This window comes from Triplophysa rosa, linkage group LG11 (assembly GCF_024868665.1).
Source record: "Triplophysa rosa linkage group LG11, Trosa_1v2, whole genome shotgun sequence".
Classification (NCBI taxonomy): Eukaryota; Metazoa; Chordata; class Actinopteri; order Cypriniformes; family Nemacheilidae; genus Triplophysa; species Triplophysa rosa.
The window spans coordinates 13,365,186-13,378,987 of NC_079900.1; the positions used below are offsets into that span (position 1 = coordinate 13,365,186).

The 13,802-nt window shown below is 35.0% G+C and overlaps 1 gene segment (V, D, J or C); it reads right to left on the reverse strand.

Annotated features, from left to right (window-relative positions):
- Nucleotides 1-72: 72 nt before the first annotated feature.
- On the reverse strand, nt 73-5,084 carry LOC130560957 (Ig gamma-2A chain C region, membrane-bound form-like). The segment is given in 7 exon segments: nt 73-579; nt 701-855; nt 1,908-2,213; nt 2,312-2,614; nt 2,723-3,004; nt 3,251-3,508; nt 4,981-5,084. Coding segments are annotated over 7 exon segments (1,404 nt in total).
- Between the last annotated feature and the right edge of the window lie 8,718 nt (nt 5,085-13,802).

Below are 13,802 nucleotides of genomic sequence, written 5' to 3' on the forward strand. Positions count from 1 at the left end.
TAATGCAGCAATAAAAATTTGCGAAGCATTGTAAGGTTTTACAAAAAAAAGCTTTTATTTTGTACACTGGGAGTGAATTTATGTGTTACAGCGATTTACAGTTTACAGTTCAGTCCATAAATCCACAATAACATTATTAATATAACATTATTAATAGGTAATTGAGATAACTGTAAATTTAATCACATCAAGCAGAGAAAAATGCTTTGTGATAATAGTGATACACACTCTAGAGAATATGGCATGTGTGTAGTCTACCATATTTTAATTTCTAGCTACCAACTACCAATATACAAAATCTTTAAATAATGTGTTAAAGCTTTGACAATATAACACCATTTCCTATATCATTAAGTTATTCCACATGAAAAATAAAAACATCTGAGTCGTATCCCTGCTGCAAAGACCAAGCTGAAGTCTTTTTTTTCTGTTTTCTACATAATGTGAAGTACAATGTGTGAAAATATCACCTTGATATCTTTAATATGACTAAGAAAGACCATGTCAAATACTGAGATCATAATGAAATAATAACTGCTGAAATTAAACTTTGATGCTTGGTATTTCTCACTGCTTCATCTGAAAAAAGAAAGACAATAATTATTTAAAATTGCATACTGTAAACAGTGTACAGTGTACAACAGTAATCCAGAATAGATTTATTTTAAAACTCTCTATACTCTGTTGATATGTGGATTACCTTAGACAGACTGAGTAGAGCGCCGTAGGTCAGAGAAAAGAGGAAGAGGAAGATGAATGATGTGGCAGTAGACCAGAGACTTCTGAACTCATCCTCCTCTAAAACATCTTCATTGCAGTGCAATGCAAAGCCTGTCTCAGGTTCTGGAGGCTCATCTGGAAAAAATACATCTACGTGAACAGTATGTACAGGACACAAAGTGTCCAATACAAATAATAGATTTGATTTGTCCTATGGTTAAATCTCAATTAATTTTATAGACATCTAGTTTGTTACATAAGCACAGACATGCCACATGTGTACGAATGTTCACATGGTATACAAAAATACCAACACCATTGTCTGTACATTACATGTGTACGCTTTGTTTACTTAACCTTTTTTAGGTTTAAGTTTAAATTTAAGTTAGATTAAGTTTTTAATATAACAAAATATATTATTAATTGATTAAGGTTAATTAATACAATGTAATATTACATCTACATCACAACATCAAAATGTGCATTTATGTCTACATTAAATACTCTAATACACAGTCTAATTAATAGATATTAGGATTAGACAAGATGTAAGTGCTCTCTCTAGGTGCTGTCTCTCCAAAACATATCCATGACTTTTAGTAGTGAACGAAGCAGGTTTTTAAGCCTCCAATAAATGCTGGACTAATTCATGCAAACACAGATTTATTTCCTAATATTAAAAAGAAATGTAAAAGCTAACATAAAAAAAACATTCAACACCAAAACAAATCTTTGCAAGAAAGTGCTTTGGCGTGAAATGCATTTTAATTTCAGTCAGCGTAAAAACGACAACAGACAGCACAAAAAGAAGCAGTGACACAATAAACACATTTAACATGTTTTGAGACAATTTAACATATTGAAGACAAGCATCACACATTGACATAGTAGGTCATCAGAAATATTTGCTCTTGTGTTTTAAATAGATATTTGTCTTGCACTTAATGTCATTCCGCCTGGTATGCAATAACAGTTTCAATTTATAGTTTGGATTGTAATTTAGCATTGGTGTTTGACCCATGCAATACAGTGATACAAACATCTAGAGAAATGCACACAACGAGATAGCAAAGATAACAACAGGACAAAAGCACGTCAGACCAAGTGAGAAAAAAACATGTAATCATATTGATAATATCATGAATAATCAGCAGGGCAGACACGACATGCAGGACATTTTGATTTACTTTGTGTTGTTGATTTTATTATTGGCGTCTTGTCTTTGTCCATGCCGGTATGTTTGACTGCACAGGAGATTGTGTTTTTAGCAAACTCTTCTTTAGATACTTCATAAATGCTGATGACAGATGTGGAGTCCTTTCGACGGATTGGAGCACTGGTATAACCCTCTATATAGTCTCCTTTATCTTCTTTCCACATGATATAGACATCACCAAGTTTAGGACTGGTGACCTCACAGACCAAAGACACACGTGTAGGATCTGTGTTGTTAACGTTTTGTTCATAAAGGGTAACTTTTGGTGTCTTTGCATCTGAATTGGACAAAAGTGATAAACAATTGTAAAACAATATGAAATGTAAAGATACCACAAGATAAGTCACAAGGTGATTCTTTAAACTGGTGACTTACCTCCTTTATTAAAATAGATCTCTTGCTTGATGTTTTTGTCATTGATGCTACAGGTGATTCTTTTACTTTCAAACCATTTTTCTTTATTAACAGTGGCATTGTAGATTATCCGAAACTCTGAAATGTCTTTGGGAGATGGAACATCATCTTTTTGTAATGGTATTGCTTCATTCTCCATTTTGCATGACACTGAAGCACTTTCCACTGAGTTACGTTCATTTCCAGAAACAACAGCCTGCAAGATTACTTCATTGTGGACAAATAATTCTCTCTGTATTGTCTTCAGAGTCAGTGCCATTGTAGCTAGGGAAATAAAAAGATAATTAAATATCACAGTTGTGTGTAATTTATGTATTCACATACACCGGGGCCATGTTAAAGACACGTGTGATAAAGAATATGATTGTTCACCTTTGAAGTTTTTCTTCTCAGATTTAATTTGGCCCATGTGTGTGACCTCACAGGTATAATTAGTATGTTCGTCCCATGCCTCACTGCTGACTATATAAAGATCCTGTGTTATGTAGAGGCCTGTCTCTTTGTTTTTTTTATTATCCTGGTATGTCTGTTGCTGCATGTTGTTATTATTAACTTTCCATTGTACAGTGACATTGTCGGGGTAGAAGTCCTCAATAACACACATGACAGATGTACTTTTCTGAGTTGTTACGGGAATCAAGGTCAGGGTTGGTGCTTGGGAAAAAATCAAATCAAATCCCTTTAGTGTCACTCAACCATATACACAAGTGCAACAGTACATGAAAAACTTGGGTGCAGTTCTGACCAACATGGCAGTATGACAGATTTGAGACAGAATTGTAGATTAACTATTATTTTAAATAATTAAAACAATGTATAACTGAGATAATGTAACATGAGATAATGTAGCATTGTGTTTATTCTAACGTTATTCATAAAAGTATCTTAAAAGTCTATTACCTTTTTTGAATGAGTGCACTAGTTCACATTTTACATTGTCATTTACATTAACATTGGTGTGACTGAATTTCAGCGTTTTTTCTCCAGTTGTTACTGTAGGATACTGGATGACGTCAGTCAGAGCTTTTCCATTTTGATCTGTCCATTTGAAACTGACTTCTGTTCCAGGAAAAAACCCAGAGGCCAAACAGCCACGCATTCCGGAGGAGGAACTACACCCAGACATCATAAGCTTTGCAGGTGGTTTAAGTTCTGTACCTAAAAAAAGACACAAACCACATACCAGACATTACTGACGGCAAGCAGTTAAAAGTCTTTGAATATACAACATTAGGAGCTATAAGTATAGAATTTTATGATAAACTGTATAAAAGCAGCATGATTCTTTAAATTTTTGATAACACTTTACAATAAGGTCTCATTCATTATGGCGTTAATTAATGCTTCAACTGTGACCTAACAATAGGCAACATTTATACAGTGTTTGTTAATATTTGTTAATGTTAGTTATACAATTATTGTTCATTCACACACTTATACACCAGATATTACTGAAGCCATCTAGTTAAAATAAAAATAAAAGAATTGTTTAAAGTTTTAAAATTTTAAGTGCTTTCTTTAACAATTTACAATAATGTCTCGTATATAATTTATTACACATGCTTTGATTAAAATTAATTTAGGACATTCTAATACAGTAGTTGTTGATTGATGTTATATGTAGTTTAATTTGCATCACAGTACTAATGTTAAGAACATTTAGTATTTTTCATTGTTAGGGGATACTGCCCTTCATTGTCTGCCTACATTTTACCATTGGTATTTTGAATCATGATGTATAATAAATAGATATAATAAACATTCACACCTGCCAAGGTTGCCATGATAACAATAGAAAACTGTTTAATAAACTGATCAAAAAGGTCAACACGAAATAATCATATTTTTCACGTTGTATTTTTTATCTTGTCAACATCAACAAAAAAGCTTATACCATTTGTATCACTATTATTATTTAAAATATCAAGATATGTAATGTAACATACAAAAACACAAAATCTAATTTAATACAGATTTAATAATTAAGTAGACTAGATGAGATATTGTGCAGAAAATGACTTACTTGTGACGGTCACTTGTGTGCCTTTGCCCCAGTAGTCAAAGTAACCATCACAGTGCTACATTAGCTGATATCCGTTACACAAAAATCTATATAGTTCTTCATGTTTTTCATATGAAGTCTAAGGCTTATTGAGAACCAACACAACCAGCTTTGACAACTTTACTAACATCTTTTCCCCCAACTTTACTAACAACTTTTAGTTTTCAATTAGATCTTAATATTGTTGAACAAATTCCAGTCTCTTTGTCAAAATGAAATTCAATATTGCAAAACTTTGACTGCAGTTTTATTATGATTAATTCACATAACATGTTTTTATTGTTTTAAAAACAACAACAAAACAACCCGCGACATTGAAAACAACACTATGGATAACAACATGTTCTAAATATAGCTGATCCTTCCCAAATATTCAAATACTGACAAAAATTTGAAATAATGCTACAGTATAAAGAAAATCTCAAATCAGGAACAGGATAACTTATGGAGGAAAGGATGTTTAGTTCTGACGCAAATATATTTAATATCTAGACAAGCATACTTAAGCAATTTAAAATGAAATTATACAAAATGCCAACTAGACGTAAAAGAGGTAAAAAGTACTTACTTGTGACGGTCACTTGTGTTCCTTTCCCCCAGTAGTCAAAAGCATCACAGTGTGTCATCAGATGTACCTGATGTACAAAAACCTTCATGCTCACATCTACTAATAGCAATCTGTGTTTTTTTATTTGTAATAAATATATAACAAAGCAAACTATAAGCACATATTTATCACATGTAACACTACTAATCTGCACCAAATGGCAAAACTAATTGTACACGTTTCTCAAAGGTTAGTCCTCTCATTTCATCATATCTGCTGGGTTGAAACATGTACTGTATGCATTGTTTACTAGCCAAAGTCTGTTTCGGGAAGCTGTGGCATTCTGCAGCCATGTTTGCAGAACCTCATGTAGATATTCAATCATGCAAAACCACAGTCTAATCTACATGAATGGGGAAGATGGACATTTCTAAAATCGCTGGCTAAAATCACAATTACCATATTTCCAACCATGGGCATTTAGCAAAAGTCATTATCACATTGTATATTAATATAAATATACGTGATTTATAGTAATAGTCTGTTTTATATATTATATTCGTCCACAATAAATGGCATGAATACAGTATGTGAAACCTTTAGCCAGCTCAGATCATCTGGAACACTGGGGTTTTTGCATTGTGTTCTGTCATTGTGCGTCCCACCACCCCACTGTGATACACCCTGGCATAAATATTCACTCATAACACAAGTTACTAATGTGTTTTTTAGAGAGAACACATACAAGTGACAGTTAACATTTTAGGCTATTTTGTTTGGTTAACAATATAACAAAACAGTTTGCCCATCAGAACACAAAAGGAGTTACACTGCAAAAATTGGGTAGTTCTGTTCTACACAATAAGTGGGCAGGCTGGACCGGGCTGTCAAGCTCAAGCAAGCAGTCCATACAGTAAGACATTAACACTTCCAAATCTTGTGAAAGGCAGCAGAGAAGAGAAGCTTACTTTTGCACTTTCATTGTTGCAAAACAAACCAGATTATCTTAGGTAAAATGATTTAGTGCATATTTGTTTCTTTGATAGCAGACAACAACATAGTTTCTGTTTGACTAAAATTCAGACAAAGTTATGTTTTTAATCATTTTTGGTATCAAACAAACAGTACACATTAGTTGGAAGTTTTTGTATGGGACTTTGTCACAGTGCCTCCCAGCCATCACTGTGGTATACACATGTGCAAAAACCAATGCATCATGTCACCTGTATGGTGCGATTCTTGACAAATTACGTTGAGCACTGATCATCATCAAAGATCAAATGAAGCTCAAACCAAAAAGTAGGTGATTTGTGAGCTTCTGTGAAACAATGCTATGATGTTCATTAATAGTAAAAGTACATTTATATACTTCACATTATATACACTATACTGTATATGAATTGCTGAAAAAAGCAGTTATAGCTTTAGCCATTATCAATAAATATCTAGATTCTCCTTTTTACTTCCGATAGCTATACTGCAACCCTAAGTATCTGCTAATACTCTCCTTCAGATATGTTAGTGGTAGTTTGTCTGTTAGATCTAAATGTAGTAGTGTTTTTTTAGGTAGTGGTGAGAATTATGTGGTGACTGTATAGCACAGCTGACATCACTTATATGCTTAAATGTTGAAATTGTTCACTAAAATTTCAATTTCAATGTGAATTTTCACCATAAACAATACACAAACAAATCAGTTTAATAAGGCTTGAGTAGTTCAGCAAAAATTAAAATCATCAAAACAATTGTGACACTTGCACAGTTACAGTAGGCTTATAACTTTAAGCAAAAGCACATTTAAATCATTAATACAAGCTAGTTTAAGATAAATTATCTATGTTCTCATGTGCCTGTGACTTCAGAGAAACAGATAAAGTGCGGGAATTGTTCATATCTTCTATAACTCACACTACATGGACAACAAAAACAAAAAAGTTATAAGTTACATAAACTACATCAATAGTAAACTTCCTGAAGAGCTTTTGCGCTTAAAGTAATGCACTGCTTCCGTGTTTGTTTTACATGCGCACACAGGTCATATATTTTATGGGGATTTTCCATAGACAAAATTATTTTTGTACTATACTATATCCCCGAAACCCTTTTGCATTTTTACATATTCAAATAAGAATCATTGTGTACCGTATGTTTAATAATCTCCATTGTGGGGCCGCTGGACAAACAACTGAAACACACAACTCTTCATGGACACGGCACATTTCTTTGCTGTAAGCTTATATTAACACTACTTTAATATTTTCGAGGCTATGTTAAGTGAATTTATTTTAAACTAAAATGTACCCATTGTGTACAGTTATGAAATGAAGGAAGAGGCTAATTTTAGACTGTGACTATAAAAACACAACTTTATGTTTCATTACAACATAAACTTTAGGTTTTCTTTTTCTCTAGATTTTATTTGCCATTTCATTAACATAGTTAAATTATGTTTACTGTACTTATATCACATCAATATTAATATTTGCACATACATACAACAATTCATACTTTTTTTCATACTTCATACTACAAATTGTTTATTCCAGACATGGTTTTATAAGTGTTTGGTTTTTATTAGATATCTCAGTTTCTTTGAGGGCTCAATAGTTTGATGTGCATTAATGCACAATGAATGTTATGCTTTGATGGTCACAATGTTCCCCTGTGATAAAACATTCAAAGTTAACAAGAGAGAAATGAGAAAAAAGTTCTACTCCATATGTAATTTTTACATTTAATTCCCAATTTAAAGAAACTAAAATTATTTGGAGAATTGCAAAGCAGTAAACAACACACTATTTCTGCCAAAAATACAAAACCTTTTAAAGCTCAACAACTCCTACTGCTGTAGTTTGTTACATAAGTACACAGTTTCCCTGTATACTACAGGTGCATTGTTGACATTCATTTTGAATAGTAAAATAGAAAAAACAAAAATATCACTGTTTTTTTTTACATATTTAAAAATGGGTTTTAAATAACCCATATTTTAAATCTGTAAGTTACAATTATGTATTGTGTCTCTAAAATATACATATTGCAGGTTTTCAGTAGGCTACTAAATGAACCAAACATATATTTTTTTAAACCTCAAATAGATGCTGGACTACATCATGCAAGGATTTATTTCTTACAATTTGGAAAAAAAATTAAAGAAACAAAACAGTAAGAAACAGTCAACACCAAAACACAACTTTGAATGTGTGTGCTTTACAGTGTGAAAAGCATCTTAAGTTTCAATGATTATGAAAATTACAACTTTAAACACGAAAATAAAGTGATACAATGAGCACAGAACAAAACAGAAATTAACATCAACATAACAGCATCACACATTCATATGAGCCATATATAAAATTATGTACTTGTCTTTTGTTTAATTTTTTAACTTGACATGTAATCACATTTTAAATGTGTATATACGGTACAGTAGATTTGGGTGTAATTTAGCATTGGTATTTGACCCATTCAGTACACTGATACAAACACAGACATAGAAAAAGCAAACAACAAAATTCACATATGAGACAGCAGGACAAAAATATGTCACACAAAGTATTACAGAAACTTAATCATATTGAAAATATCATGAATAATCAGTAGGGCAGAGAGGACATTGAGGACATATTAATTTACTTTGTGTTGTCGATTTTGTTATTGGCATCTTGTTTTGGTCCATGCCGGTATGTTTGACTGCACAGGAGATTGTGTTTTTTCCGTATACTTCTTTAGACACTTTATAAATGCTGACGACAGATGCGGAGTCCTCGGATTGGAGCCCTGGGATGATCGCTTCTCTCCTTGAGCTCTGATGTGAACTTTACCTTCTTTGTAGTGAAACCCCCCTTACAGTATTCACATTCTTCTCAAATCAGCACCAGTCATTTACTGAACCACGTAAAATAGGGTTTTAGTGTAAACACTTCCCAAATTTAAATTAATGTTCATCAGCTAACATAACGTGTATTTAATTAATTCTCGTCTACTTAAAAATGTTACATTTACTTATGCGTCAACATCAGGTTAAATTGGATCTATGGGATTTATTTGGATGAAACTGACATGTAATTGAAATAGAAGAGTCTTGTATATAGCCTATTGTATATAAATACATACATTGTACATATTAGAGTGGATGAAGCCATTTCGATCCCATATGCAGAAAGTTAATGTTTGGTTTCCCTTAATACTTTGTTGTTACCATTCAAAATACCAAATGAAGAAAAGTATAGTACAGTACTTGTCACGATTACTTGTGTGCCTTTACCCCAACAGTCATCGCAGTCTTTGAAACAGTAATACACCACTGTGTCTTACTTCTTTAGGTTGCTCATTATCATGACTTAGAGGGACGGTGACTCAATTGCGGGGAAAAACAAGTTTATTAACAAAACCAAAGGAAAATACAAAACAGTCCAGGTAAAACAAACAGTCAGGGTTGGTGACACCAGGTGGCAAGAAACAGTCAGCTGGGAGGGAAGCTCGGCCCAACTTACTCCGAAGAGAGAAACGAACCCACTCTGGGAGAAAGGCTGTCCGAGGTGAAAACGCCAATGCAGAGCTGAGGTGTCACCAACCAGGGTCCGGGATGCCACCAGGATAGAGCTGGCTGGGAGTGGGACAACCTAACAGAAACTAAGGCACTAGGGGTGGCAGAAACAAAAACCAGTCAAAAGGCAAGACAACGTAAAGCTCAGGCAAGGTTGAAAACGAGACTGTGGAGAATATTGCTATGGCAATGCAGTACAGGCAAATCACACATATATATAACAGGACAGGAGAATATAAAGGGAAGGAAATCAGAACCTAAACGAGAAACAGGAGGTGAGAGCGAGAAGACAATGATCAGAGCAGATGCGAAGAATGAAACAATAACGAGGAGATAACAGGGTAACGAGGGGGCGGGGTCACAGCACAATTACAAGAAAACACATGGCAGGCTGTCAACCACACCATGTGCTCACAAGAAACAAAACATCAACGTTAGAGGAAACAAAGACACACTAAACAGGAACCCTGACAGCTCAAAGACACACTAAACAGGAACCCTGACAGCTCATATGCAGATACACCTGCTTTATACTATTGTGACAGTTGAGCACTTGAGAAAAAAATTCTTACTGTTATAATCAATGACAGCAACAAAGTCCAGTCCTTTTCCAGGAGCTCATCTGAACCAAGCCTTCCAAGTTCTGAAGACATTACAGGTCAGTTTGTTTAATGACAACAGGTTCAGACAAAGTCAGTGTCCGACTCCAGCAATCTGTAAAAAAAGTTTATATAAAAAAAAGTTTTAGTGATTAATTAGTTTAACTTACACTGGAATGTCAGGAGTGTTGCAACATAGACCAAAATGTTAGTCAGCTCCATTCTTAATTGTTTTTGCTGTTTAGATCTATACACACTTCTATAATGCACATATGTGTTTATATGGTAGGGCACATTTCTTGGTTTGCGTAAGCCTTTCCTTTTGAGGGTAAAAGAAGGTTGATCCACCATCACACAGTAGGTCAGTCTGGGATAAAAGAAACAAAAAACAACTGAGCTAGCCTAAAATCACAGAAACTGTGCCAGCATTTTTAAGATATGTGTAATATACCTTCAGAGTCACTCCTGTATATCTGTGCCATATCATTCAGTTATGAATTGTGTTTTTTTTACATTTTTAAGCTTGACTACTTTGAAGATGCTGTAATATACCCCTGATGGAGAGCCTGCATGCTTGAAATGTTTATTAATTTTTTTCTTCATATTTTTGTATGATTGGTGTACCAAGTTCATATATGATTTTACTGATTTTTTTGTCAGCACAAATCTGAAGAGACTCGACAGATTCTTCAAAATCTTGACTTCAGCAAAGTTTTTTTTTTCTCATTTTTCTCATTATTTGTTGCTATTATTGTTTATTTAGCGCAGTTTCCTCTTGTCAGGTTATGTGCGTTATATGAGTGCGTTGGGAGAGATAGCGAGAGAACAACACAGACATGAGCTGGTATGATAGCGTGTGCATAAAATAAACGTTTTGCTCATATACTGATATATTTTCTTATCTGGCAAGATTTTATTGATAACATCTTCAGTTTGGCAAAGGATTCATGCTGCTGGATAAAAAATAAACTGGAATTGTGTAACTTACAGTTAATATATTTATCCTGTGAATCATTATACAGTAGGGGTGTAACGGTTAAAATGACCCACGGTCCGGTTTGTGTCACGGTTTTAGGGTCACAGTTTTAGGGTCACGGTTTCGGTTCGGTTTGTGCTATGTTCAGGAAAAAGGGACTACTGACTAATAAAAATAAAAACAAATAATCAAGCTACAAGTAACAGCACCAATAAAACAATAGAGCAAAGCAGAAAATAAAATAAGATACTGTATATATACCTTTTAAGGTAGAAATGGATTAAAGTAATTAAATAAAACATAACATTGCATGTGTACAAATTAAATAAAGATGAATCATAATTGAAGTTACAGAAGCTATTGAGTCACAAGCAGTGAGTGATTTCCTTGACTTTAACAGACAGCAGGAATACGCTGCTGTCGCTTTAAGAGGAATGAAACCGATCCAGTACACTGATACTGTACACATGCGTTGTTTTTCGTCTGTCTCGTCCGTTCACTCAAGACATAACCTACTATGTTTGTTAAGATACTCGACAAGAGGGGCATGTTGACCTACTTCGTGTGTGAATTTGTCCGTTTAAGCGCTTCAAAGACAACTCAATATTTGCGCCATGTCTGAGACTTTCCTTATGAGCGCTTCGGATCTTCTCAAAGCGCGCAAGCGAGTTTTCTTGTGCATCATCTTGCACTTCAATGTTTAAATTGGCAAGGCTTGAATGAGTTTAGTTTAAACAGCAACATGTGCTGTTCAGGTCTCACCTGCACTCGCGCGCTCACAACACCCGGGTGATGAAAGCATATGACTGGTCATATTACAGCATACGTCAATCATTGAAATTTGTCTACGTTATTTAATTTGTTGGAGGTATTAAATGTGTATCCATCGACAAACATACATTAGCTGAACTTTGTCTGTTTTACGCATTATAATTTTAACGAACCAATTATAAATGCGTCGTCAGATTTAAGATGAGCCGCAGTCCAACGCTCAACGTTGGTGGAGAAACCGTGCGGTTCAATTTTTTACCGAGAACCGTTACACCCCTATTACAGTCATTTTTAACGTTTTTATCAGTACAAACCTGAAGAGACTCCACAATATTTATTGTTCCATTATGTTCATTTAGCCGATTTATGGAGTTTAAATGGACCCAAAACTCACGCGCATGGAATCCGCGCGCGCACGCGCTATGCAAACGCGCATAATGATAACACGCGCGGAAAGCTGCTCCGCGAGGGCGCATTTAAACTCCGCGAGCGAGCAGAACAGTATCCGCAAGCGGAAAAGAATCCTCGCGCGGGCGCATTTCTGCTCCGCGAGCAAAAACTCAGTCCGCGAGCAGAGGCTTTGACGAGCGCGCGCGCGATTCTCTCTATGCTCTCGCAACTGCTCAACACTTGCTCGCTCGTTGAGTTGACTTCTGAGACTTTGGAGGCGGGACAATGGCAGACTTCTCGATCCTTTGATTGGTCACTTTTAACATGCACTCACCTACAGTCTCCGAATGTATCTTACCCGTTGTACAGACGTCTTAATTTGGCATAACACGATACTTTTTTCCGTTTTTAAACTTGGGTTACAGTGTTATGTATGCCCTTGGCTTTGGATTTACATATTTGGCATCTTGACAGGAAGTTAGAAATAAATAGTTTGGTATGTGTATTCATAATTGCTTTTGTATTGTTAATAATTTTCATGAAATTGTTATAAAATGAGAATTAATAAATGGATACAACAGTATAACTCAAAGCACAAGTTATTATAAATTACAATATGATGTACTCTCTAAAATTTAATTTAAATAATTTATTTGTTTTGCTTTATTTGTTTTGAAAATATTAAAACGGGCTATGCCAGTAAACAGATATTAGATAACTCAAATTTAATGACTACAGGAGACATTTAATTATATTATTATAGTATGTTTTAAATAGGTCATACAAGACATGTAAGTTTAACTGCAATATTATATAGCATAATTTTTGTTGACAGATGTAAGAAATCAAAATGTCACTTGTTAAAACACTAACACATAGCTAAGGCAAGGTAATACACTAATCATTCGGTAGTAAGACATGTAATCTGTAGGTGACTGCATGTAGGTGAGTGCATGTTAAAAGTTACCAATCAAATGCGCGGAGACCTCATTTGGTTGGTAACTTTTAACATGCATTGTCCCGCCTCCAAAGTCTCAGAAGTCAACTCAACCAGCGAGCAAGTGTTGAGCAGTTGCGAGAGCATAGAGAGAATCGCGCGCGCGCTCGTCAAAGCCTCTGCTCGCGGACTGAGTTTTTGCTCGCGGAGCAGTAATGCGCCCGCACGAGGATTCTTTTCCGCTTGCGGATACTGTTCTGCTCGCTGGCGGAGTTTAAATGCGCCCTCGCGGAGCAGCTTTCCGCGCGTGGTTATCATTATGCGCGTTTGTATCGCGCGTGCGCGCGCGGATTCCATGCGCGTGAGTTTTGGGTCCATTTAAACTCCATACAGTTTCCTCTTTTTAAGTTGTCTGTGCGTTGTATCTTTACGAGTGCTCTGGCTGCTGGGAGAGAGCGACAGAACAACAGGCCAGGGACCTTACAGTAGCTGGTAAGCTAGCGTGTGTATATTAGTACAAAATAAACGCTTCGCGCATATAATTATGTATTTTCTCATCTGGCAAGATTTGATTGATAACATCTTCAGTTTGGCGAAGGCGTAATGCTGTTGAATAAAAAA